We start from the raw sequence: 25781 nt of genomic DNA, 5'->3' as shown, positions 1-25781 counted from the left end.
CTTAGAAGGATTATTTGGCCTATGTTGTGATGTACTAGCCCTGTTTTTTGTTTTTAAAAAGGCATATGAGAAAGTAGTTTATTAGGAAATACTTTTACAGATTTCAGTATTGTTAATTGTACTTTGCACATAATTGATAATGGTTAAAAACCCATCACTATTCTAAGACTATAGTATGGGTGGATAATACTTAAATGTAAGCAGTGATATTTAAAATTTTAGTATACAACTTGTGTGATTAAAATTTTTTTTCTTCCCTAGCTAATTACTGAAATAGAAAACATGAGACATAGAATCATTGAAATTCATCAAGAAATGTTTAATTATAATGAGCATGAAGTTAGTAAAAGATGGACATTTGAAGAAGGTGTAAGTGCTTGCTTTTTTGTTATTGTCATTATATGCTTCAAAATACAGATAGGAGTAATGTATTTTTGTTTTAGTTTTGAGTGATGTCTCTGCCTTTTAGTTTTGCTTATTTAAGTGATGAGGTATTTGTCCTACCTATGGCTTCCATTATCAGTTTTCCATTATTTTATCATTTTCCATTATCAATTTTAGAAACACTGAATTCAGACTTACATGAATTGCAAATTATCTTTAATCTGAACCATTTTATTACAGTTCAATTTTTAAAATCAATTTCATTGAGTTTTATGTACAACAAAATGTACCTATTTTAGGTACAGTAAAATGAGGTGTTTTTTTTTTTTCAGAATTCTAATTCTTTTTGTTTTTTTTAAACATCTTTATTGAGATGTAATTCGCATGCCATATATAGTTCACCCATTTAAAGTGTACAGTTCAGTAGTTCTTAGTATATTCACAGATAGGTACATACAGTTAATTTTAGAACATTTAATTAATGTTAATTTTAGGACATTTTCATCATCCCGAAAAGAAATCCCTTACTCTTTAGCTTTCACCCCTCTACTCCCTCATCTGCTTACTGCCCCCAACTCCCAGCCCTAAGGTACTGCTAATCTACTTTCTGTTCCTATAGGTTTCCCTCTTCTGGCTTTTCACATGAATGGAATCATGTAGTATGTGGATTTTTGTGACTGGCTCGTAAAATGAGTTTTGACAAATGTATATGCATTGTGATCACCACAACAATCAGGATATAGAACTACTCTGTCACCTCAGAACCCCTTTTCAGTCAATAACCTACACTGCACTCCTACCCCACGCAACCACTGATCTACTTTCCTTTTTTTTTGTTGTTACATTCACTAGTTTATTTTTTAGATTCCACATATAAGTGATACCAAATGGTATTTGTCTTTCTCCTTCTGACCAGCTTCACTTAGTATGATAATCTCTAGTTGCATCTATGTTGCTGCAGATTGCATTATTTTGTTCTTTTTTATGGCTGAGTAGTATTCCGTTGGTGTATATATACCACATCATCTTTATCCATTCATCTTTGGATGGACACTGATCTGCTTTCTGTTACTGTGGTATAATTGTTCAATTCTAAAATAGTCAGCAAAGAATACAGTTTTCTGAACATAAAATTGTGTAGTTCTATTAAAATGACAGGGTAAGTGGAAAATACATTCTGTTTCTTCAATTTATAAAGCCTAAGTAATTAAAGGGATTTTAATTTTAGAAGTTTTTTTACTCATGAGATGTGATTAAAATTTTTTGGTTCATTATTATATTTATAATTTAAATAATTTGTATTACTGTAGTCATACATATTTTGGTGTTGGTACTGGTTTACTTTCATTGTCATGTCATGTTTTTATTACAGATTAAAAGACCTTATTTTCATGTGAAACCATTGGAAAAGGCACAACTGAAAAACTGGAAAGAATACTTAGAATTTGAAATTGAAAATGGGACTCATGAACGAGTTGTGGTTCTCTTTGAAAGATGTGTCATATCATGTGCCCTCTATGAGGAGTTTTGGATTAAGGTAAGAAAATTATATGCTCTGAAACTTGAATATATTATAAACATTGATCTAGTGACTAACCTTTTTTGTACTTCTGTTGAATGTTGTTCATATAACTATATCTGTTGCATTAGGAGATGGTCTGCTTGCAACCAGATTTGACTGCTGCATATGCCAACCTCGTTGCCTCTCTTCGTCCTTCCTTACAGAAACTAGTCTAGTGGTTCAATAAAGGTGCTGAATGGGTTTAAAAATAGAATTTTATCGTTCTGTCACATATTTAATGGCTTGTTCAACTGTAAATTTTTCAGTATTTCCTCTGTTTCTGTATGTAGTATGCCAAGTATATGGAAAATCATAGCATTGAAGGAGTGAGGCATGTCTTCAGCAGAGCTTGCACAATTCATCTCCCAAAGAAACCCATGGTGCATATGCTTTGGGCAGCTTTTGAGGAACAGCAGGGTAAGAATGAGGAAATTCAGTTGATATTTTGGGATTTAAGTTACTTTAGGATAAAGTTATAGGAATTGAGTCTTGAGAGATGGTGTAAAGCAGAGGTCACGTAAACTTTTTCTGTAAAGGGCCAGATAGTAAATGTTTTAGGCTTTGCAGGCCATATGGTCTCTTTCCTAACAACTCTGCCATTGTAGCTCCAAAATAGCCATAGACAATAACATAAAAAAATGAACATGGCTGTTTTCCATTTCAAAAAAAAAAAATAGCCAGAGGGCTGGATTTAGCCTGTGGGCTGTTATTTGCCAATACCTGGCATAAAGGATATTTCATAAGTTTAAACAAAAGCATAAACATTTAATTACTATTTCTAGGTAATACTAATGAAGCCAGGAATATCTTGAGAACATTTGAAGAATGTGTTCTAGGATTGGCAATGGTTCGTTTGAGAAGAGTAAGTTTAGAACGACGGCTTGGAAATATGGAAGAAGCTGAACGTTTGCTTCAGGAAGCTATTAAAAATGCCAAATCAAATAATGAATCATCATTTTATGCTATCAAACTAGCCCGACATCTTTTCAAAATACAAAAAAACCTTCCAAAATCAAGAAAGGTGCTTTTGGAAGCTATTGAAAGAGACAAAGTATGTATTTGTGTTTTTTAGAATATCTTCCATAAAAAAAAGTAGTCTTTTTTGTTGTTGTTTTTCATTTTGGCAACTATGATGAAAGGTTTGGTCTGTATGTAATATATTTCATTACTAAATGAAGACAACAGTCCCTCTAAACTGATGTTGCCATTCTTTTAAAAAATTTTCAAATTATCATTAAGAGGTTGAGAAAATTAACATTATTGGATTTTCTATTTTCTCCACATTTAGAAATTTTATGGCAAGTTTATTAAGTAGAGTAGAGGGCCTGAGAACATTTTATAAACATAAGTATGGCAGTTGCCTACATTGTAACAATGTAGCAGTGAGATTATTCTCCTTTTCTAAAGTATTTCCTTTTATATATCAACTGATGTCAAAAGATAGTGTCTAGGAAATTTCTCATTTTTTAGATTTTCGGCTAATGACAGGTCTGTTGAAGACACAGGTTTATAAGAGGTTTGCTTCCAGCTGCAGTGAGGAAGATTATCTATGGTTGTGAAGATTTAGATTACTGGAAACTGTAGAGATCATTTTTTTTATGTTTTACTTCATATTTGTTATGGTAGGTCAAGCTACATTAAACCCAAGATAGGATATAGGGTTTTAATTTATTGGCATTTAACAACTTGCATAGTTTAGGAGATGCTAGGATGATGTCTCTACCTACCAATGTGCTTATTACTTTTTTACCTGTTTATTAGATGTATGCTGAAAAAATTTAACATCAATTACATTTTAATACAATTTTCAATATTGAATTTTTCAAGTTGAGACATAAAAATTAAGGCATTTAAAATATCTGTGGTCTAATCAAAATATCTTAGAAATATGATTAATTGGTACTACTTTTTACACAGGAGAACACAAAGTTATACCTCAATTTACTTGAAATGGAATATAGTGGTGACCTCAAACAAAATGAAGAAAATATCCTAAATTGTTTTGACAAAGCTATACATGGTTCATTACCTATGAAAATGAGAATTACATTTTCTCAGAGAAAAGTGGAATTTCTTGAAGATTTTGGTTCAGATGTTAATAAGTAAGATCTTAATTATATATTATTATCTATCTGAATAGTAATAGAGCACTGATAATTTTGGATGGGAATTTGATGATGAGTACAAAATAATATACTGTTAAATTTAAAATGTTTCCTAGGTTTCTTTTTCTTCGGGTATATGTGGGGGTAAATTCAGTTTTGCAGATGTCTGTGTGCTTAATGAGAGGACATATGGTTTGTCTTTCCTTCAAAATTATTTTCAGAATTTTAGCGTGGTGATTTAAACAATGAGTAGATGAGAGAAAGCAGGAGGCAGGAATTCTGTGAAAAAGGAAATGGGTGAAGGATTGAACCCTGAAACACAGAAACATTTAATATATAGACCACCAAAGGTAGATGGGGTTTTCTGGAATAGGAATGCCATCTCAGATTAGAGAAGAGGATGGGTGTGGTTTTACAGATCATGCCTTAATGACCTCATCTTCATGCATTATAAAAGGCTAAAAGATGAGGGTGGGGAAAAGGACAAGTTTAAAATTTAAATCTGCAAAATAGAAGAGTAGAAATATTGATTAGAGCATTGCTGCCATTCCTTTCTTACCAGGTTCTAGTAAGGAAATACCCCAATTCCTGTTAGGCAAGTGTGTATACATTTTTGATGGCTGAGTAAGATTTTAATTAAACTGAAAAACGTTTAATATGAGTTACATTTTAATACAACTGTATATATGTGCTTGGCACATTAAAAGTTTTATAATTACCTAATGTAAAGTACATTAACAGTCTAACAGGGGAGGAGGTACTGGTCTTTTAATAGACAAAGAGAGGCTTAAAGAGAGATTAGGCAGTTTTTCCAAGGTCACTTAGCTATTACATTGTGCAGCTGGAATTAGAACCTACTTCGGAGCCTGTGTTCTTAACCACCTCATGTGCTGTATGTGTCTTCCTTTTGTTTTGTACTGAAGAAAGTATACAAAAGAAATGGCATATGTAATTCTAGCTTTTAGTCTAGTTGGATGGTGTGGTGACTAGAGAGGCTGTACATAAGTATGTGAGGTAGCATATAACTGTTGAGAAGGCTTTGATCTCTCTGGAACAGAATGTATTTGGCATCTTTCATAGAGGAGGTGGGGCTTCATTTAGTTACTACTGGATTCTGATAAGCTAAGGAGAGGATAAAATGGTGGAAGCAAATTAAAGTTCATGTAAAAAGAATATCTGCTTGATTGGAGGGTTTTATGAAGCGGTAAAAGCTTGATGCTAAATGTGCTGTGTCTTAAAAGCTAGACTGAGTTCTGAGCACATGTACACGGTCGACAGTAGGAAGCTATTAGTGTTTTGAATTAGATTAAATGACATATTTAAATTTGGCAGTAATATACAGACAAATCTGAGGTCCGACACAAGGATGCCAGTTAGGCCCTTGTAGATATAGTTATGGAGGGTCTGAGTATCAGGTCTAAGATTGTTGTATTTGAAATTTTAAAAGGGAGTGATATGGAAAATAAATGAGTTGCTTAGAAATTTAGGTAGCAGTGTAATGAATTGGTAAGGATTAATGTTCAATCAGACAAATATAGGATTAAATCCTAGCTCTCACTTAATATTTTGTATTCCTCAGTTTTCAGATTTTCTCATATGAATATTGAGTCTCTTGTTGCCAACCCATGAGTTGTTAAAGGTCTTAAGGAAATTAGTCCATCTTAAAGTCCTTTATGTTGAGTAAACACTGAACCAGAGATTATTGACAGTTTTTGCCCCTGGAATATTTTGGGACCAGTGTTACTGTTAATTGTTATTAAATGTGTACATATGCAGGCTGTCCAGGGAAGTTGAACATGCATGTAAACATCAAGGTCATTTCCACAGAAATGTTAATTATCTGTGTTCAGGTTTCTGATTCCTTAAAAAATAAGGCCATCTTTGTCTTTCTAAAAAATATTTAAGAAAATGGTAAAAGGAGGGCATTTCCTGGTTGTCCAGTGGTTAGGATTCCACGCTCAAAAAGAAAATGGTAAAAGGAAAACAAAATCATTATGATTTTAAAGTCAGTTTGGCTTCAAGTGACATTGTTTTTGAAGTTCTGAGTTCCAGGTGAGACCTATAATACATATCCCATTTTTTTATTTATTAAAAATTATCTTTTTAATCAATGATAACTAATTATACTGTAGTTTTATTTTAGCTCTAATTCAGTTTATCAGATGGCCAAAGTTTACACTTTATCCTAACTGGTGGCAGCTGTCTTTAAGAAGCATTGTTAAGTTAGATCTCAAAAGTATACAAATTATGTAACTGTCAGGACTCGTTGCATTGGATGGAAACATATTGTCAAGGTCACTGTCTTTGTCGTGTGATAGCTCCTTAGTCGGGCTCTCCCCATGTGTTACAAATAATAAAAACAGGTAGCTCTTGGCCAGTATCCCATCAGCTTTAGCCCACTGTAGTAGAGAACAGGCACTTTTTCAGTAGCTCAGTCAAAAATCCTGGGACTTACTGACAGCCTGGTTTGAGTCACATGATCACCTCTAAACCAGTCGTTGGTCAGAGATACGTAGTAAGGTAATTGGCTAGGTCTGTATCTCTGAAGCCTCATTTGAACCACATGGACTGAGAAGGAAAGTGCAAGGCAGCGGTTTGCCAAAGCAGATAACATAGAAAAGGTAGCTGGGGGCAGTTTTGCCTACTGGATCATTTTTTTTTTCCCAAAAGGATGTTCATTGCAACATGCTTTTGTTTCCCTAAGTGGAAATAACTTAAACACTTGAAAAATTTAAGTTTGGCTTTTGTCTATTCCAAAGGATTGTTTTTCCTTCCCTCTCAGGCTTCTGAATGCTTATGATGAACATCAAACACTCCTAAAAGAACAGGATTCTTTAAAAAGGAAAGCAGAAAACGGGTATGTAACTTCCTGCTGAATCAGAAAGGGATGCTTAAAAGAAGACATTTCATTGTGGAAATACCTTTAAAGATAATTATCACCTTTATGTTGTGGTAATTTATTTTCGTGATTTGAAATCATATAAAACAGAGTGGTCAAGAACTTCAGATGAATGTACACAGGTGACACTCATCCATTTGTTAAAAGTACTTATCTGTGGGAATTCTGAAAGTTTCCATTTTGACCTTTGATTTAGATCAGAAGAACCAGAGGAAAAGAAAGCACACACAGAAGATACAACTTCATCATCTACGCAGATGATTGATGGTGATTTACAGGCAAATCAAGCTGCTTATAATTATAGTGCCTGGTATCAAGTGAGTTTACATAATTATAATTGAATTTTTGTTAATAGATGTTATTAGAAATGCATAAATGAGGATAGTCTTTTTTCCTTTAGAAAAAACAACTCTTTGCTTTGGTTGCAGATTGTATAATACATTTTCTGGTTAAGACTTGGAATTTCAGCAGTGAACACATGCTTGTTTTCTTAAATATACCTGCTTTAATTACATTTTTATATGTAGAACTCAGCCATAGTTCTTGTATGCTAACATGTTTGCTTTTTCCTTTCAGTACAATTATCAGAATCCTTGGAATTATGGACAGTATTATCCTCCCCCTCCAACCTGATGGGAAAATTAAATATCAGATGGAGTGTGTGAAAAGTTTGAAATTATTTTTTTTTAATGAGGGATGTAAACATAGCATAAGCTTGTTGTATTTGATAACTTGTCTTCCCTGTTTCTGTGTAACATGATTTGTTCAGTAATAGGGGAAAATGTCACTTAGTAGCTTACCACAGATACTATTTCCTACCATTTATAAAATTTACTTTTTATTGGAGAACTATTTTTTTGATTTTTGCATTAAGTGGTCTAGAATTCTTTTGCAATGCATTTGCAATAGAGTTTTGTAGCCTTAAGGGTAGGGAAAAAAAACTGACTGCAAATCATGTCAGTGTAGTACAAGGTTCTGAAAATACATAAGGGCTGGTTATTAAGGATTTACCTCCTCAAAAAAAAAAAATGGCTTTTTAACCTTTGCTGACAAGATATTGTCTGTGTGGTTCAATTATCGTTGTGAATTTGGATCAAACAGCAGAAGATACTTATTAAAATACTGTCTTGGAATAGAGATTATAAATGAGGAAATGGAATGTTTGCATCCCTTTAAAAAAATGAAAATCATATCAAAACTTGTTTCAGGAGACTTTGTATTTGGAATATTCATGTTAAAACTTGTGAGCAAGCTTTCATTTTGATCAAACTGATCATCTTCGTTTTTGTAATAAAACTGAAGACTCATCCAATAATTGTTACGAATTTATTGAGGGGGGGAAATCACCTAATAATATTAACTTTATATTCACCAGTATTAGTGGTTTATTGGTTTTGAAGTATACTTTTCTTGAATTCATCTATTGCTGACAATTTATTAGACCTTTTAGCCTTTTGCTTCCTCTCAATCTCTATGCTTTTGCCTTCCTTATACACAAATAAATATTTAAAGATTTTAAGATGATTGTCTCTGGCAAAGCTGTCCAGACAATTTTACTGTTACTCCCAGGTTTGACGAAGTCTTAGTACTGGTTAACCTAATCAGAACATGAATATATTTACACAACACAAATCAAGACATAGGATAAATTTTTATTGAGCCTTTTAGTTTACAACATGAGGTAAAAGGCAAGTCAGTTCTCTTTAAGTGATATTCTACACAGCTGTAGTAAAATATTTTAAACTTCAAGGATTTATAATGGATTACATTTCTTAGAAGTTGGGGATCAAGTAAACAAGTTCTAACTTAACTTCTTGAATTTTCCAGTTGACTCTTCCCTTAAAATAGTAACCAGTTCTAATGAGACACCTAAGTTTCTTCAAGGCTGTGTTTTATTGTTGCTGATGCCTTTACTATTTCAGTCAATATCCACTAATTCCACTTCAAAAATAAGTTTTGCATTTGGTGGAATTCTGTTGAAGAAGTCAAGGTAAATTTGATAAAACTTGCCTCTCCTCTTATTCCCCTTAGTGTAAATTAGAATTATGGGACTTCTCCAGTGGCGCAGTGCTTAAGAATCCGCCTGCCAATGCAGGGGACACGGGTTGGAGCCCTGGTCTGGGAAGATCCCACATGCTGCGGAGCAACTACGCCTGTGCACCACAACTACTGAGCCTGTGCTCTAGAGCCCGCGAGCCACAACTGCTGAGCCCATGCACCACAACTACTGAAGCCCACATGTCTAGAGCCCATGACCTAGAGCCCCCACCACAACGAACAGCAGCCCCTGCTTGCGGCAACTTGAGAAACCCCACGCACAGCAACGAAGACCCAACGCAGCCCAAAACAGACAAATTTATAAAAATAAATAAAATTAGAATTATGTATATTGGATACTGGTAATTAACTCCAAAGGGAGGGCTTTATAGTTGACTCAGGGGCTAGTACATAGGAACCTAGAGGTTCCTAAAAGTATTTTTGTGAATGGAGGTCATAACCTGTCAATAAAGGCTGACTAGATAAATTCAGCTTGAACTAGGATCTTCCTCTCTAGTACTGCCAAGTTAGCCACTACTTGATGAAGACTGCTACTTAGTATGCCCACCCCTGCCCCAAGTGATTTCAGTCTAGCTGATTGTATATGTTACATTAAATCAAAGTTCATATGAGGTACTACCTGATATTTGCTGTGAATTTTCAGATGTTGAATTCAGATAACAGTGATTTTTATCTGACTGGTCTTGAGATACTTCACGAGAGGGAACTGCAGTTGGTCACGGGATTTTGATAGGCTGAGAAGGCGGCTATTTATTATATTCCCAAGTAACTAATTGATAACTCTAGAAAGGACTTCCAATTTTTTTTATCCCCAAACTTACTCTGACTGGTCCAACTAGTTCTCTGGGAATGGAACCAACAACTAAACTACCTTCCTACTTAGCTATTGGATTGTTCTGGTCGTAATAGACTGGAGTCATGGCTCTTCTTTTTTTTTTTTTTTTTTTGCGGTACGCGGGCCTCTCACTGTTGTGGCCTCTCCCGTTGCGGAGCAACAGGCTGCAGACGTGCAGGCTACGGACGCGTAGGCTCAGTGGCCATGGCTCATGGGCCTAGCCGCTCCACGGCATGTGGGATCTTCCCGGAACGGGGCACAAACCCGTGTCCCCTGCATCAGCAGGAGGACTCTCAACCACTGCGCCACCAGGGAAGCCCGGCTCTTCCTTTTTTTTTTAATGTTCACAAATTGGGCCTTTCAGAAAAGTACTGTCACTAGTTGTAATCACAAATGCGTACACTATGATGTTGGACCTGTGGTCTCCTTCATTTCACAACTGGTGACCCCCAACGTGTTCCATTTCTAAGCTTTGCGTACCCAATTAATTGCCTGAAATCATATGGAAGCATAAAATTACCATGAGCCATATCTGAATCCTACAGTTTGCTACAGTTGTTTGTATTGAGCATCTTAACTCCTTTAAATAAACCCTTCAAACATTAATAGTAGCTTTTCAAAGATGGAAACTTAAACCTCAGTTTAGGTCTTGAAAATTAAGAGCTTATAGGAAGAAAAAAAGACTCCAGCTCAAGTTAGAATACTTTGTAACAGTAGAAAATATTGTGTATATTGGAGGTGTTGACACAAAAGCATCTAAATATCAGGAAGACTGGTCTGGACAGGATCTCTGACCTAGAGGTTAACCTAGACAGCATTTACATACCTTCAAGTGATCTTTCTTAATGATTTTTCTTTTAATTACAAAGGAAAAAAGGATACTTAGCATCAGGCTGTCCTTTCTTTCCATAAGCCCATTCTGGTTCAATCTCCAGTCGAGCCTTTTCTCCTTTACTCATGGTCAAGAGTGCTTCATCCCACTAAAGGCAAGAACATAAAATCAAAACTAATGATACTTTACAAAAGCATGCAAAGCCAGAAGAAAGGCAAGATTACATACAAAGCATTCTGTTACAGGATTTCATGTCCTAAGGTAATGTCCTTGGGTGAGAGTCTCTAAATCTGTCCTTTATTTCCTCAATGAAAAAAGTTAAGGACACATTAAACAATTTTCTAGTGTAAATACTTGAACTTTTCAAAATGATATAATGTCATTTTGTACAAATTTGGATCTTAAAGCCAAATTACCAAAAACAGTATGATGCAAGGATACAGAATATATTACTAATATCACACACTCTGCTGAAATTAACAATTACATAAAGCTCAAATGATAGAGATCTGTCACATACTGGAAATTAAGAGTATGGTTGACTAGAACAAATTTACCAGTAAACATTTTAGTTACAGAAACAAAAACAGCTCAACCTGATATATCAAGTTGGTATAATCAGATAGTAGTTAAAAGTGATTTTCAACTAAACCTTTAGTTTCAAGATGTTTTATATTCTATTTTGGGCTCTGGATATGATTGAACAATATTTTAGGTCTTATCACAGTACAAAGAATAACACATTTAGGGTCCTCATAACTGCATTTAAATAGGCATATTGGTTATTAATATTTGACGTCCTGCTGTTTCATCTCCTTTTGTACTGTACACTGCAATGGTCAGTACAGCTTAAGCCTAACTTCCCCTTTTTTCAGTTTCCTTCTGTTACCTCTCACATGTAAGGGTGGGTAAAGGCATACTTAACATTTGAAAGATATTTTTGGTGTTTGAGCCTAAATTGTGAGAGGTGAGAGGGCCACAGGAAAGACTCCTAGAAGTTTCTATCAGTACTTCAGTGGAACAGATATTTTACCTTTCTGAATCATGTATAAGTGGTACAACAGCTATTTAACATTTTATAAGAATCAAATTTAGAAAGCCAAACATTCTGGCAATTACTTTACAAAGAAAAAAATAATAAAAGGGGCAGGCATGGAAGGAAATAATATTTGAGTCTCTATTATGTGCTTTAAGTTATACCTATTTAATCTTTTTTTAAAAAAAATTTATTTATTTTTGGTTGCATTGGGTCTTTGTTGCTGTGCGCGGGCTTTCTAGTTGCGGCGAGCAGGGGCTACTCTTTGTTGCGGTGCGGGGGCTTCTCGTTGTGCAGCACGGGCTCTAGGCACGCGGCCTTCAGTAGTTGTGGCACACGGGCTTAGTAGTTGTGGCGTATGGGCTTAGTTGCTCCACGGCACGTGGGATCTTCCCGGACCAGGGCTCGAACCCTTGTCCCCTGCATTGGCAGGTGGGTTCTTAACCATTGTGCCACCAGGGAAGTCCCCCACTTAATCTTTTAGCAACCTTGAGGTAGGCTGTACTGTCTGAGATCCAGAGAATGTAATTTGTGCCAGATCAGTTAGCAATGATAACACTTGATTTGTGAGACTCGAAAGATTGTTTTCATTCTATTCTCAAACCTAATTCTTTATGTTACCATACCACAAGTAGCGTGTGCCAGAATATCTACTGGTTCGTGGCCAGTTTTTACTTACTCCTCTGATAACTTTGCCTATCCCAACCTTAAAACTTAAAGGCTTGGCATTTTTCTTCTTCTTCGAACCTGTAAAACAGATTTTCTTTATAATTAATAATGAAGTTAAGTTCCAATTGAAAAACACAGTGATTTAAGTCTTTAAATTGATTTCAGAACTTACCATGCTATGCATCTGAAAAGAAATAAAAATTCAGAAAACCAAGTAATTCATCAAGAAAATTTTGGATGTAAAAATAATTATGGTCTAAAGGAGGGAGACGGAAAGGACCTATATTTACACCATTAAAATAACACTATTCTGCCTTTTATATTAAAATACAAAAGCCGGAATTTGGGGCATTAACAAAGTTTATAGACTAAGCTTCCTTATTTTTTGCTTTTCAATGACCAAAAGGTCTTCATTTACACCCAGCCAAGTAGTGAACTGAAAACTTTTTACAAGTAAATCACAGGTGTAAAAGACTTCCGGAAAAAAAATGACAGCCAAGAAAAAGGTACTGCCAACACGAATATTTGGCATGCCCTAAAGCCAAAGAGATAAGATTACATTTAGACTTACTCGTTTGAATATTAGTATCAAAAACAGTCCCATCCTGTAGTGTTCCTGTATACCAGCAGTGAACAATATCTCCCTTTTTGGGAAAGTTGGTTTTATCTCCTTTTTTAAGAACAGATTTTGTATATTTTGGTGGACCCTAGAAACAAACAAAAACAACACACACATAGAGTTGTTAATTCATGTCCTTTTTTTAGAAGGATGACAAAGAGAATACTTATACAGCCAACTGTGACCTAAGTCCAGTCACAAGAATTTCACAGATTTGGTAACAAACTATTTTGCCTCTGGTTCACCACTGAGTTAAAAAACTATCTCATTTCAAGTCTGTGATGAGAATATTAGTAACTAGCACACCTATAAATTTCAAATAACTTCCAGCTTCTTTAGAAACCAATGTTCTTTTGACAAGAGTAATTATTCATCAAACCATAAAATGAATCCAGTTATTTTCCAAGGTTAGAAGTATCATTACATTTTAATTCCTATAAAATTATAAGGCATTAAATCATTGTGACATCTTTTCAAGATTTGAGTTGTGTTAGCATCAATAATTGGCATTACTAAATATTTAAATTATATCCAATTAGAATAAATACAAGTAATATTGCATCTGTTCCTGGACTTGAATTGAAAATAAGTTCACACAATGAATGGAATTATCTATAGAAATTACCATAAGAGGCATATTTCCTAGAACAAAGCAGGATTATCAGGGTCTTTTTTTTTTTTTTAAAGCTAAGGGTTAATCTAATCATTAGGAATCAATGAGAATCAAAAGAATCAATTTCTTAGGTAAACTTAAAAATATATAGAATTTTATACTACAGAACATTCCAAATGTTTTACAGAAACTAACTCTCCCTTATGAGGTAGGTACTACTATTATCCCTGTTTTACAGATAAGGAAACAAAAGGATAGAGTGGATAAGTAACTTGCTTAAGGTCCTAGATCTCCATAGTGGCTGTGTAGGATTGGAAACCAGGCAGCCTGGTTATAAAGCCCAAGCCTTAACCACTTTACTACCTCTCAAGCACATATGGAATGTCAGGTATTAATACTAGTCATTTTGTTATGTCCATTCATTTAACCATACAGCAACCTGGCAGTTCTTTGCCCATCTTTTATAAAGAAAGTAGTGAGGCCTGGATAGGGTATAAAGCCCTATGCAATTCAGAGTCTTAAGGATTAGAACTTTCAGCTAAAGCTAGGCTGCCTCCCTAAGTCAGAAGAAAGTCACATCTATAGCTTGAATACAAAGTGTATTACAAAAGTAAGCATTAACTTTCTTCCTGACCCATTCCAAGCTTGTTTTAGTGAGACGTTACTTTAGAAGTCTACTGCTAGTAGTGTAAACTGGTGCCATCTCTTTGGAATGCAATTTTAAAATGTTAAAAGTATGATAATTCTCTTTATACAGATATATACTCAAGAAGTAATTTGAAACTTAGGAAAAAATCTTTATGCAGTTATTCCATACACTATTATACATAATGGCAAAATAAAACCACATATTTATGGTAATATAATAGTTTTTAGTAATGTGGAAAAATTCTTATAAGATTACAAGAAAAATCAGTAGAAAGTTCTACAGTAAAATCTCAACTTTTCAATAAATATACACAGAGAAAATATTAAAAAATATTCTGAAATGTTAAACATTCATTTCTAGGTGTTGGAATTATGTTTTCTCTATCCTTTTCTGTTATATCAGAAAAATAAATGATTTTTAAGGAATATAGTTGACTTCACAAAAACTGTTAACATATATCCCAAATTTGAAAATAATTTTAACTTAAAGCATTTAAAAGCCACAAAATGAGGATGACAATATACGTATATTATGTGAGAATATCAGAATATCAAGACTTTATTAAAGAAATTACAGATAACTATTGAGTGGATAAGGTACGATTAGCAAATAATAGCCACATTTTAAAACTTAATGTCGGGCTTCCCTGGTGGTGCAGTGGTTGAGAATCTGCCTGCCAATGCAGGGGACATGGGTTCGAGCCCTGGTCTGGGAAGGTCCCACATGCCGCAGAGCAACTAAGCCCGTGCGCCACAGCTACTGAGCCTGCGCGTCTGGAGCCTGTGCTCCGCAACAACAGAAGGCAGCGACAGTGAGAGGCCCACGCACCGCACCGCGATGAAGAGTGGCCCCTGCTCTCCGCAACTAGAGAAAGCTCTCGCACAGAAACGAAGACCCAACACAACCAAAAATAAATAAATAATTAAATTAAAAAGAAAAAACAAAACACCAATGTCATTCCATTATTTTCCCCTTTGTTGTACCACGTTGCTTGGGCATGTTGTGTTACCTACATTAGAGGTCCTAGTATAATGCAAACACAATAAATTGGTGGCTATATCTCAGTCTTAACAGTGAAGGCGCAATCTGCCTACTTGGGGCCTCAATTTCAGTGTTTCACAAAGTGTCTTTTATGGATCACCCATTCCTTGGCATTGTTGGAAGAAAAGGGCCTAATATAATTAAGTTTGGGAAATACTGCATTCAAGTTAAATATGCCTCTCTTGCATAACTTCTCAGAGCTGATTATGCATTAGCTAATATACACTGTGAATCTTCAAGTAGGAGATACAAGGTACAGCTTTTGATGACACATGAAAACAACATGGAACTTCTGGGACCTATAAAACACACTTTGTAAAATGGTGGATCTCATTTTGGGTTTCATTGCAAGAACCTGATTGCTTCATGGTGGGAGGTCAGATCAGTCCCAAGCTATCCTCGAGTAAATGTGCTTGAACGGACCTGGCTTTTAGGTAATTTCCTGGCTTTGCAGCAATTTCTTAGTCCAGAGTGAGGAAAAGAACTACATTCCTGAGACTGGGTCTGAGCTAGAAACTTCTAGACACAGATAAAGGAACTTTTGAGAGTAATCATCATAGCTGCAATTAACTAGATCACGGCATAGCCTCTAAAAATGAGAGTACAGTTGACCCTTGAACACTTTGGGTGTTAGGGGTGCCAACCCTTCCTGCAGTCCAAAACTCATGTATAACTTATAGTTGGCCCTCCCTTTACATGATTCCTCCGCATCCATGGTTCTACGTCCGCAGATTCAACCAACTAAGGATTGAGGGTCATGGAGTACTGCAGTATTTACTACTGGAAAAAATCTGCATATTATAAAGGACCCATGCAGTTCAAACCCATGTTGTTCAACGGTCAACTGTATATTACATAATTATTCTCAATTCAAGAAATATTTGACCATGTTCTATATGTCAGGAACTAGAGATACGCAGCTGAGCTGGCAGACGTGGTTCTGGCCCTCCCTCTAACAGAGAATATAGGTGTGTGTTAGGAGACCTAAAGAGGAAGCACAGGGTGCCAACATGAGAAGGACACAGTGACGTACTCCAGTATAGGCTATAGGCTGGGAGAGAGTTCTCTGAAGTAATGTTTACACTGTATCTTGAAGGACAAAAGAAGGTCACTCAGTAGAGGAAGGTTTACAACAGAGAATAGCATTTTCATAGCAGGGAAGAGCATGAAAATAGTAGTCTGCAAGGTAAGAATGAAAAGAGAATGGTATGAGATGAGGCTGGAAAGACATAACACATGTTAAGAATCTGGGTTTTTATCTTTAGGTCACTGAGCAACCAATTACCAGTTTTAAACAAAGAAGTTACAAAATCAGATTTGTGTTCTAAACAGATCAGTTTGATCTAGTTGAGGAATGGATAGGGAATCAAAAGTGGAAGTGGGGAGACTTGATAGGAAGAGGTTAGTATAGTAGTCTAGGTCTATGCTGGGGTGCCAACATTGAGGATGACAGAAGATGAGCAGTTTTGTGATATATATATGCAGAATCAACAGACTTTGGTGATGATTATATGTAAAGAAGTTATGAAGGATGAATCTCAAGTTTTTGGCTTGAGTACTTTTACAGTCACTTCTGACGTCTGAGTGTGAGTTCCTGACCTAACTTATACTTTCTCTCCTGTCCAATATTCATTCATACTTGAAAACTTTCCTCAACACTATTTAATACATAATAGGTAATAAATATATTGACTATGACTGATTTATTTAAAGTCTAGTAACAGCTATTAGACAAGGTTCTCTGCATTAAGATGAATAAGGTAGAGGTAAATAATATAGATAACCATGTGCTACAGAAATTTTTGGCAGTTATGTAAAGTCTGGGATGGTAAAAATTTCAAAGGAAGCGATGAGCCGATGACCTGGGTCTTGAAGGGGACAGAGAACTGACAAATAGGGAAGCTGAGAGGAGAGACACACTAAGCAAGAAATAGAAGTATGGACAGTTTAGTAGACAATGGGCAGACATCTGTGACCGAAGAAGAATATTTCTATAGAAGTAGTAAATACGGAGCTGGGCAGGGGCCAGATATTGGAAGGTTTTGAATGCCAAAAATGCAATCCAGTAGAAAAACAATGAGTCACAAATGTAATTTTAAGTTGTCTAGTTGCTGCATTAATATCATTTCAACATGTAATCAATATAAAAATGTTGAGATATTTTACATTAAAAAAATCACATTAAAACTTCGAAACTGCATATTTTATACTTAAGGCACATTTTAATTCGGAGTGGCCACAAAGTGCTCAGCAGCCACGTATGGCTAGTGACTACTGTACTGGACAGTGCAGCTCTAGACAGTATAGAGTTATTGAAGATTTTTGAGTAGGGTGCAGTTTGCAAAATATTTGAGAAAACTTACTAGAACAGCCATTTTGGGGCTGAATGATGATGAAAGAGAATGAAGGCAGATTAGTGACTTTTCCCACACTCCAGGTCTGAGGCCTTGGAATGCTTGAGAATCAAAAAGGAATGGATGAAGATGTGAAAAAGAAGATGTTTGAGAGCCTTAGATCTGAGGGAGACATGAAAAGGAAAAAGAAAACCAAAGATCAGAGAACTTTTAAACTGGGAAGAAGAGAATGGTTACAACTATGTATGTTAATATTTTGGTAAAATAGAACACAAGAGTATATAATGAGAAAGGAATAAGAGAAGGTTGAGAACTTCTGGAAAAATGTCAAGTAGTTTATGTGGATGGGGAATTGAGTGAGGGATAGTATGAAAGCTGCTGAGTAGCAGTGAAACTAGAAACCATGCCTGTCTGATATTAAGCTTTAATTTATACAAAGCCCAGTAAAAAGTTGGATGATTATTTTTCTTCATAGTACTTGCTCTGCAGTCCTGAAGCATGAACAGGGAAAGCAGACAGCAGGGACCAGCAAAGTACTGGTCAAGAAGTTACAGAATCTAGGCAGGAAGACAATGAGTACATAAAAAAGAGGGCTCACACTGACCAGTTAAATGAAATGAAAAGACGTTTTAAAGAAAACAATATAGTTTAGGACTCTCACGAAATCTCTCTAAACTGCCTCCAGCCCTTACAGCTTTTACTTTTATTTGTAATGCTCTTTTTCTTAATCTCTTGATATATTATCTGCTACCTCATACGTCCCTTACTCTAGTTTTCTGGAATACTCTTTCTGGAAGATGAACTATGTTGCCAACTGCTTTTGTAAACCTTCTAATAATTATACCTCTATTTACCTTAGTAGCTGCTCAATATTCACCCACTATATAAAACATTTATCAAATTATTATTATTGTCACTGATACTAACACTGCTAGGAATGAGTGAGCTTAGTTGTTAGCAAGATATTATCAAAAGTGGCAAGATAATAATCAATTTAGCTCTACTGAGGCTTTTCAAAGAGCTGTCCTTAGCTCTACTAAGGCTGTCCATTTACAGAAATAGTTTTGTTTTGTTTTTTTAATGGAGACACTGGTGGAAAAATGTTTTATTTTTTTGAATTTTATTTCATTTATTTTTTTATACAGCAGGTTCTTATTAGTTTTCCATTTTATACATATTAGTGTATGTATGTCAATCCCAATCTCCCAATTTCAGAAATAGTTTTATCTAGCTCTTCAAACCTTGGTACCAAAATACAAAACCTGGGCTGGGAAAGATGAGACAGATGAACCCACACCCTGCAGCCAGGCCCGAATTAACTATTTATATTGCCTAGGACACCATGTACATCAGAAAAAGCTAAAAATAATCAAAAGGAAGTTTCTTTCACTCAGTCCAACTTGGCTATAGAATAGGCCCTTAAAATAGCTTTGAAAGCTCAGAAGTTCTGGCCAGACATAGAGGCAATATAAAATACAAAGCTAGGGCTTCTCTGGTGGCACAGTGGTTAAGAATCTGCCTGCCAAGGCAGGGGACATGGGTTTGAGCCCTGGTCTGGGAAGATCCCGCATCCCGTGGAGCAACTAAGCCTGTACACCACAACTACTGAGCCTGCGCTCCAGAGCCCACGAGCCACAACTACTGAGCCCATGTGCCTAGAGCCCGTGCTCCGCGACAAGAGAAGCCACCGCAATGAGAAGCCCGCGCACCGCAAGGCAGAGTAGCCCCCACTCACGGCAACTAGAGAAAGCCCACGCGCAGCAACGAAGACCCAACGCAGCCAATAATAAATAATTGATTAAAACAAACAAATAAACAAAAAAACAATGTACTGATTTGGCCCTATGAGTGAGAACATGTTTTTTTTTTTTTTAAAAAAAAAACTAGAGGTATTTCACAGGAAAGGCTTACTAACTGTAAAGCACTGGTTCTTTTTTCCTTATTGAGTACACCCAAGGGAGATAACCCACTCCATATTAGTGTTTGGCTCACTGAAAGTGGCCACCCCTTATTATGAGAAGTCAGTGCTGTAAAGCAAATACTTTTTCTCAAATTCACATGCGAAATCAAGTAAGAATACATTCTATACATACCTCATCCAGAGTCTCTTCAGACTTGGTTTCTTTGGGTTTATCTTCATTAAGCTTCACATTTTTCACCTGCTCAGACACTTTGCTTATACTTTCAGTACCCTTGAAACGCTGTAAGGAAAATGGTCTAATGTTTATCATATTCATGTCTGGCTAAGAACAAAGGAAGAATCTTATATTAAGCATTTTGATCAACAAATTATGAATCTCAAACTATCTCACAAAATAAATTCTGTAATGAGACCCGTAACCTTTAGAAAGACCAATTCAGACTCAGAGATATGAATAGTATTCAATCAATTCCTTAATAAAGATTCTCTTTTTTTTTGTGGAAGGTGGTCATTTCATAGTTAACATATATTGGAGAATTTCTTAAAATTTGCTTTTCTAAAGGCTCAGCCTAGGTCTAACCAAGAGTTTAAATACATTAATGAAATGCAACTTACTTTAGATTTGTAACTTTTCAGTGTCCTTAAAAATCTGTTCCCTTTCAAAATATCAAAACATCCTGCCATATTACAGATTAGCCATGCTAAATTTGATAGTCCATTTATGATTATAGTTAAGAAAAAGTACAGGTGGAAAAATGTCAACATATTCTGCAAATAAATGCATTTAAAGCTTCTTTTTGGGAATAAAATATCTAAAATGATATTTTGGTAATAAAATGTAACAATACTCACCTTACTTTCAAAAAGATGGTTATAGGCTGTAACCAAATGGTCCTTGTTAGCTGTCTTGGCCACATTTTTAATGTTTCCTAATAACTTATGTTCTGCAAGAAACTATAAAGAAAAAAAGCTGGTTAGTCAAAATAATTTCCCTCATGTAAGAAAGGGTCTAAAATTAGGAAATGAACTTTTGAGTTAGAAATTATGTTTTCAATCATACTATTGATAAAAGAAATGAAACATTACATTTTATACTCTACTTCATAACAAAAATAAGATTTAAGGAATATTAAAAAAAACCATATTGGGTAATTATAAGAAATACTCAAAGATTAGAACTGTAATATTGCATAGTGGTTACACTGGTGTGTACTAACCCTTTTCCCATCATGGAACTCACAGAAGAGCACACTTACACAGCAAGCACATTTTGGTAACTGGGCAAAGCTGCTCCTGGCAGGATGTTACTTGGCCCGTGCCCTGGGAGCCTCTAGCCATGTTGGGTATTAATATCTTGACATATCTGTAACCCATTCTTGGCACACCCAGAAACACTGTTACACAATGCTGGATATATAGTGTTCAAATGTATAGACTGTGGTGTCAGACCATCTGGGTTAAAATCCTAGCTGTCTGATTTTAGACAAGGGACTAAGCTTTCCTAAAGACTCAGTTTCTGCATCACAGTGAAAGATTAATAACAGCATCTTATGTCAGAGGCTTCTTATAAGGGTAAATGTAATAAACCATTTCCAGTCATACAGTAAGAACTCAATACATATTACCTATTTGATTAATAATGTATTTAATAACTCTAACAGTAGAATTCCATTTCTCTCAAATATAAGACTAAACTGTCAGATGAATACTGAAATACTACTACTGAAATATCAAATCATCAAAATCATGTACCTTCATCTCAAAATCATGTACATGTTTTCCTTACTTTATTCTTCTTCCTTTTCTACTTCGTGGTCCTTGCTTGATTCCTCATTTTGTTACCTTCCCAAAGTTGTCCTCTGGCATCTTTTAATCTTTCTAACCTTCTAACCTTACAATAAAGCAGTTTTTCTGAAACAATCACTATTGCATTTTTCTCTCTCACGCTTAGAGAGAAACGTTCTAAATGATAAAGGCTCATGGGAAAGGCTATTTTGATTAAACAGAAGCAGCTACTTTAGCACTGTTGTGATTTCTTTAGCAAGTTTTCAGAAAGATATCCAAAATATAAACATCTCCATGATATCTTATGATCAATAAAATAGTGACTGTCAAATATAGGTTTACATATGTGAATGAACACTGGAAAATATGCATGTAAAAGATTGGTATATTAGTATTAGTATCTTAGTATTTTGACAAGCCAAGTCTCTTGAAATTGTCCAACGTGGGCCAGTTTTACATTAGATTCCACCTTGGGATGATTTGTTTTATAAGAATTTGATGAATATAGTACAGTTTTGAGGCATTACACGTTAATAAATGATATATCTACTCTATTGTTTCAGTGAAATGTGGATTGGCTTAAGAGAAAATAATTCCACTAAAATAGTAAAATGGTATAAAATGGTGTCTCTGAGGCATGGTCTTTCATTTTCACACTTGTATCCCCAAACACTGAGTACGGTTCTTGCTGTAGATGTTGTGTAAGTATTTGCTGATGTCAGAATTATTATTCAGGAGGGAGATTATTGGAAATTAAGTTAAAAACCGTAGATAAACCACATTTAGACCCCTGCTATTTCTGATAAGTGGGAGATGCTGTGGGCACACAAACTGTACAGTCGTTCTGCAATTTAAGGAGATATGAATTATATTAATTTCCGAAGGAAAAGAAGCCGTCTGACAAAAATAACTTGTGACTACGGAGAGTGGTTAAGATGGAGACTGTGCTGAAAAATGCAGGGCGTAAAAGTAGGAAGAATGCCAAATAGATTTCTTGGTTTGTTTATAACAATGGGAGACCACTGTACCCGAAATACTCATGTAACTCCCCTAAATATACAGGTGAAAAGGTCATTTAAAGGATCGATATTTTAAAAGTTAAACAGCGAGACTGTAAAAAAATCACAATTATTAGTGTTCAGTGCTTGGTAATTGATGAGAAAAGCAAATCGCACCATCGTTCCCACCGAAATCTTCACATCCCTTCTCATTTCCCTAACAGCCCACACTCCCCGCCAGGGATCTATCTCACGCAAGCCTCCAGTCCTCGGGCCCCCGTCTCAACCCCCAAAATCTACTGGGTTCCTTTTTTTCACAGCCTCCACCTCACTCAAGCATCTCAATGAGGTTCTAAACTGCTACTGCTGCGTGCCGCAAGAGGTAAAGTTGCTCCACCCGCCCAAGTAGGGCCGGCCCGAGGGGCGGGAGCGTGGCTCGGGAGCGCACGCGGGACCTCTCCGGCCTTCCAGGCCACCGGCCGCTGGAGAGCGAGGGCGGGGGCACCGAGGAATACGGAATGTATGGGCATCTACGGGGGGGTGAAGTGTCCCTCAGCCGCACCAGCCCGGCCGCCCCGCCGCCTCCGGTACCGAATCTGAACCGTGATCCTGCAGAAACTTGATAATGTCCTTCTTAGGGAGCTGCTCGCTGCGCAGCTGCTCCACGGTCCAGGCCCGCTGTGGAACGGCCGCCGCCATCTTCCCCCGCTGCCTCCGCTTTACTGAGCCAGCCCGCCTGGGTTCGGCATCGCCCCGCCCCAGAGGCGTGGCGCGGACCCTGCTCGGAGCTCAAGCGGGCGGGGTCACGGCGCTACCCAGCAGGATTGGGGCCAGTGTTTGAGTGACGTCAAGGCTGTGCTCCGCGGGCCTCTTTGTTGAGTCCGGGGTAAAACCGGCCGATGTGGCCTCGGCAGCGGACTATGCAGAAAGCCGCAAGCTGTCAGCTGCTCTTAATTGGAACCCTTGTGAGGGGACGACCTCCGATAGTAGTGATTGTTTACCAGCCATTACCCACACTTGTTTATTACCGACAAGCTGCTATGCATTTAAAGTCTTTAATATGTTTAAAGGAAACAAAAGCATTCAGACATCTAACCTCATTTTATCTAGTTCTAGCCTAAAGATTCACATCTGACTTGGCTCAGTCCTTGTCCATCAGAACAACCTATATTCCACCACTTTCCTTTTAAAACTCACACAAATTAAACTAAAATGCAACCGGTTCCCTTCCCCCTCCCAAATACAAACATATGATAAACAGCATGTCTAAAAGCAAGTCCAGGGCTTCCCTGGTGGCGCAGTGGTTGAGAGTCCGCCTGCTGATGCAGGGGACACGGGTTCGTGCCCCGGTCCGGGAAGATCCCATATGCCGCGGAGCGGCTGGGCCCGTGAGCCATGGCCGCTGAGCCTGCGCGTCCCGAGCCTGTGCTCCGCAACGGGAGAGGCCACAACAGTGAGAGACCCGCATACCGAAAAAAAAAATAAAATAAAATAAAAAAAAAAATAAAAGCAAGTCCAGACACTTGACCATATAAAACAATGTAAAGTGGCTACACGCAGGATGGCTCTTGCTGATGGTGGCGATGAGGGGGTGACATTATTAGTGGTCCAAACAACCTCGTGATGTGTGTGTACTTTTCCTCAATACACGAAGAAACAAATCTACAGAGGTTACTCGAGGTCGCCACTTTTAGAGGGGAGAAGCCGGGAATTGTATCCAAGTCTGAGGTAGAATGCTATCGCTAGAGTAGAATATCACCCCGACGCTTACTGCTCTATATCATTTATGAAGATGTAATGGTGGAGCATCAGGACGCCTTGCTTTTTTTCCCTTAGGATTTTCCAACGAATATCAGGACCAAACCATTCACTTCCCTTTTAACAGTACAAAATATTAAGATAATGGGGCTTCCCTGGTGGCGCAGTTGTTGAGAGTCCGCTGCCGATGCAGGGGACACGGGTTCGTTCCCCGGTCCGGGAAGATCCCACATGCCGCGGAGCGGCTGGGCCCGTGAGCCATGGCCACTGAGCCTGCGCGTCCGGAGCCTGTGCTCCGCAACGGGAAGGGCCCGCGTACCGCAAAAAAAAAAGATAATGGGTTGCCACTCCTGAAAAAGAGACCTGGCGTTCTGTTTTCTCAGCCTGGATAGAGAAATAAGACACGTTATTTAATTTTATCTAAACATGTTTGTTTTTCACTTCATCTTCCGATTTAAAAACATGGCCAACCACAAGCAATAAGGCAAGTTAGACTCTCAATAACCTTAAGTTAAAAAAAATGGGTATCCATTGTTTCTGAACCTCAAGTTTATTTATTGTATCATTTTAAGAGGCATCAATTTCGCAATGATGCCCGGACACCTCGTCATTAGAAACGGAACCCAACTTTAGAGTCGATAAGAAATTGACAAGGGGACCACATTTTCGGTGGCTCCATAACAACGCGCATGCGTCTCCTAGAGGGCCACGGTGTTTCCGGGAAGCCAGCCAATCACTTTCCCCACGCAAACTCAGTGGCGGCGCTTTCAACTGGATTAACAGGCCTCAACCCCGCCTTCTAGTTCTAGTGGTTTTTATGCGAAGATAACCGATGGGGTTTGGAACGGAGGCTGTTGAGCTGCAACAGCTGCTGGCGTCTGAGAGAAGCCTTCGGTGGTCTTCGGCCTAATGAGCGGGCGGCAAAGAACGCTTTTTCAGACGTGGGGCTCAAGAGTCTCCCGATCCACTGGGGCTCCGAGTTGCAGCTCTGGAACTGAGCGGCCTCAGAGCCCTGGCATCTCCGGGGCGAGTTTTCCTGCAGCGGCACAGGCAGCAGAGGCGGCGGAGGCGACAGAGGCTCAGCCCGAGTCGGACGATGATGTGTTGCTGGTCGCGGTGTACGAAGCAGAGCGGCAGCTGAGTCTAGAGAATGGCGGGTTCTGCACCTCAGCGGGCGCCCTGTGGATTTACCCTACTAATTGCCCGGTGCGGGACTACCAGCTGCACATCGCCAGGACCGCTCTGTTCTGCAACACGCTGGTGTGTCTGCCTACCGGCTTGGGAAAGACCTTCATTGCCGCCGTAGTCATGTACAATTTCTACCGCTGGTTCCCCTCCGGCAAGGTTGTCTTCATGGCCCCCACGAAACCTTTGGTGACACAGCAGATCGAGGCTTGCTACCGGGTGATGGGTATCCCGCAGTCCCACATGGCCGAAATGACAGGTATCTTAGAAACAGTGGGCTAATTTGAAATTAAGAGCTGGGACCCAGGGAAAAGTATGCGTTCTGGGAAATAGCGTTAAAGGAATTCCTGACCCGTGTGGAATAGTCCCCAGATCACAATATGCTTATTTTACGTCTTCTCCCTTGAAACATCATCTACTTGTAGCAAGTCCAGCTCTAATGAATAGGGTTGCTTTATTCAATCTTCAGAGAATTCCTG

The 25781-nt window shown here is 37.6% G+C and overlaps 3 protein-coding genes and 1 non-coding gene across 10 annotated transcripts in view; 3 read left to right on the top strand and 1 right to left on the bottom strand.

The window, feature by feature from the left end:
• PRPF39 (pre-mRNA processing factor 39) overlaps window positions 1–8264 on the top strand; it is a 37141-nt gene extending 28877 nt beyond the window's left edge. For all 7 annotated transcript variants that reach the window (XM_060142901.1, XM_060142900.1, XM_060142926.1 and 4 more), the window contains 8 exons: window positions 262–369; window positions 1757–1921; window positions 2236–2362; window positions 2728–2996; window positions 3863–4047; window positions 6833–6907; window positions 7146–7266; window positions 7526–8264. In XM_060142901.1, the coding sequence (XP_059998884.1) occupies window positions 262–369; window positions 1757–1921; window positions 2236–2362; window positions 2728–2996; window positions 3863–4047; window positions 6833–6907; window positions 7146–7266; window positions 7526–7582 (1107 nt within the window). In that variant the 3' untranslated portion in view covers window positions 7583–8264. The remainder of the gene's footprint in view (window positions 1–261; window positions 370–1756; window positions 1922–2235; window positions 2363–2727; window positions 2997–3862; window positions 4048–6832; window positions 6908–7145; window positions 7267–7525) is intronic.
• On the top strand, window positions 3067–3152 carry LOC132506380 (small nucleolar RNA SNORD127). Its single transcript, XR_009535811.1, has one exon. It is a non-coding gene; the product is annotated as a small nucleolar RNA SNORD127 (small nucleolar RNA).
• A 317-nt stretch (window positions 8265–8581) lies between the features above and the next one.
• On the bottom strand, window positions 8582–23100 carry FKBP3 (FKBP prolyl isomerase 3). Its single transcript, XM_060142944.1, has 7 exons — window positions 22951–23100; window positions 20429–20530; window positions 19749–19856; window positions 12951–13086; window positions 12390–12457; window positions 10725–10822; window positions 8582–8922 (listed from the first exon to the last, which is right to left on the bottom strand). The coding sequence occupies exons 1-7, from the start codon at window positions 23056–23058 to the stop codon at window positions 8868–8870; spliced, it is 675 nt and encodes a 224-aa protein (XP_059998927.1). The 5' UTR covers window positions 23059–23100; the 3' UTR covers window positions 8582–8867.
• Window positions 23101–25026: 1926 nt separating this feature from the next.
• The window catches only part of FANCM (FA complementation group M), a 51353-nt gene continuing 50598 nt past the window's right edge, over window positions 25027–25781 (top strand). The window contains exon 1 of the mRNA XM_060167592.1: window positions 25027–25561. Coding sequence (XP_060023575.1) covers window positions 25027–25561 — 535 coding nt within the window. The remainder of the gene's footprint in view (window positions 25562–25781) is intronic.

This window comes from Lagenorhynchus albirostris, chromosome 1 (assembly GCF_949774975.1).
Source record: "Lagenorhynchus albirostris chromosome 1, mLagAlb1.1, whole genome shotgun sequence".
In the NCBI taxonomy this organism is placed as follows: Eukaryota; Metazoa; Chordata; class Mammalia; order Artiodactyla; family Delphinidae; genus Lagenorhynchus; species Lagenorhynchus albirostris.
The sequence above is the reverse complement of the archived record's forward strand: the minus strand, read 5'-3'. Positions and strand labels throughout refer to the sequence as shown.

Coding starts and splice junctions, on each gene's coding strand:
- FKBP3 (XM_060142944.1), bottom strand. CDS start 23,058: ATGGCGGCGGCCGTTCCACAGCGGGCCTGGACCGTGGAGCAGCTGCGC. Junction 19,857..20,428: donor ACCATCTTTTTGAAAGTAAG/GTGAGTATTGTT, acceptor TTTTCCTTACAG/CGTTTCAAGGGTACTGAAAG. Junction 12,458..12,950: donor TGATACTAATATTCAAACGA/GTAAGTCTAAAT, acceptor TCTGTTTTACAG/GTTCGAAGAAGAAGAAAAAT.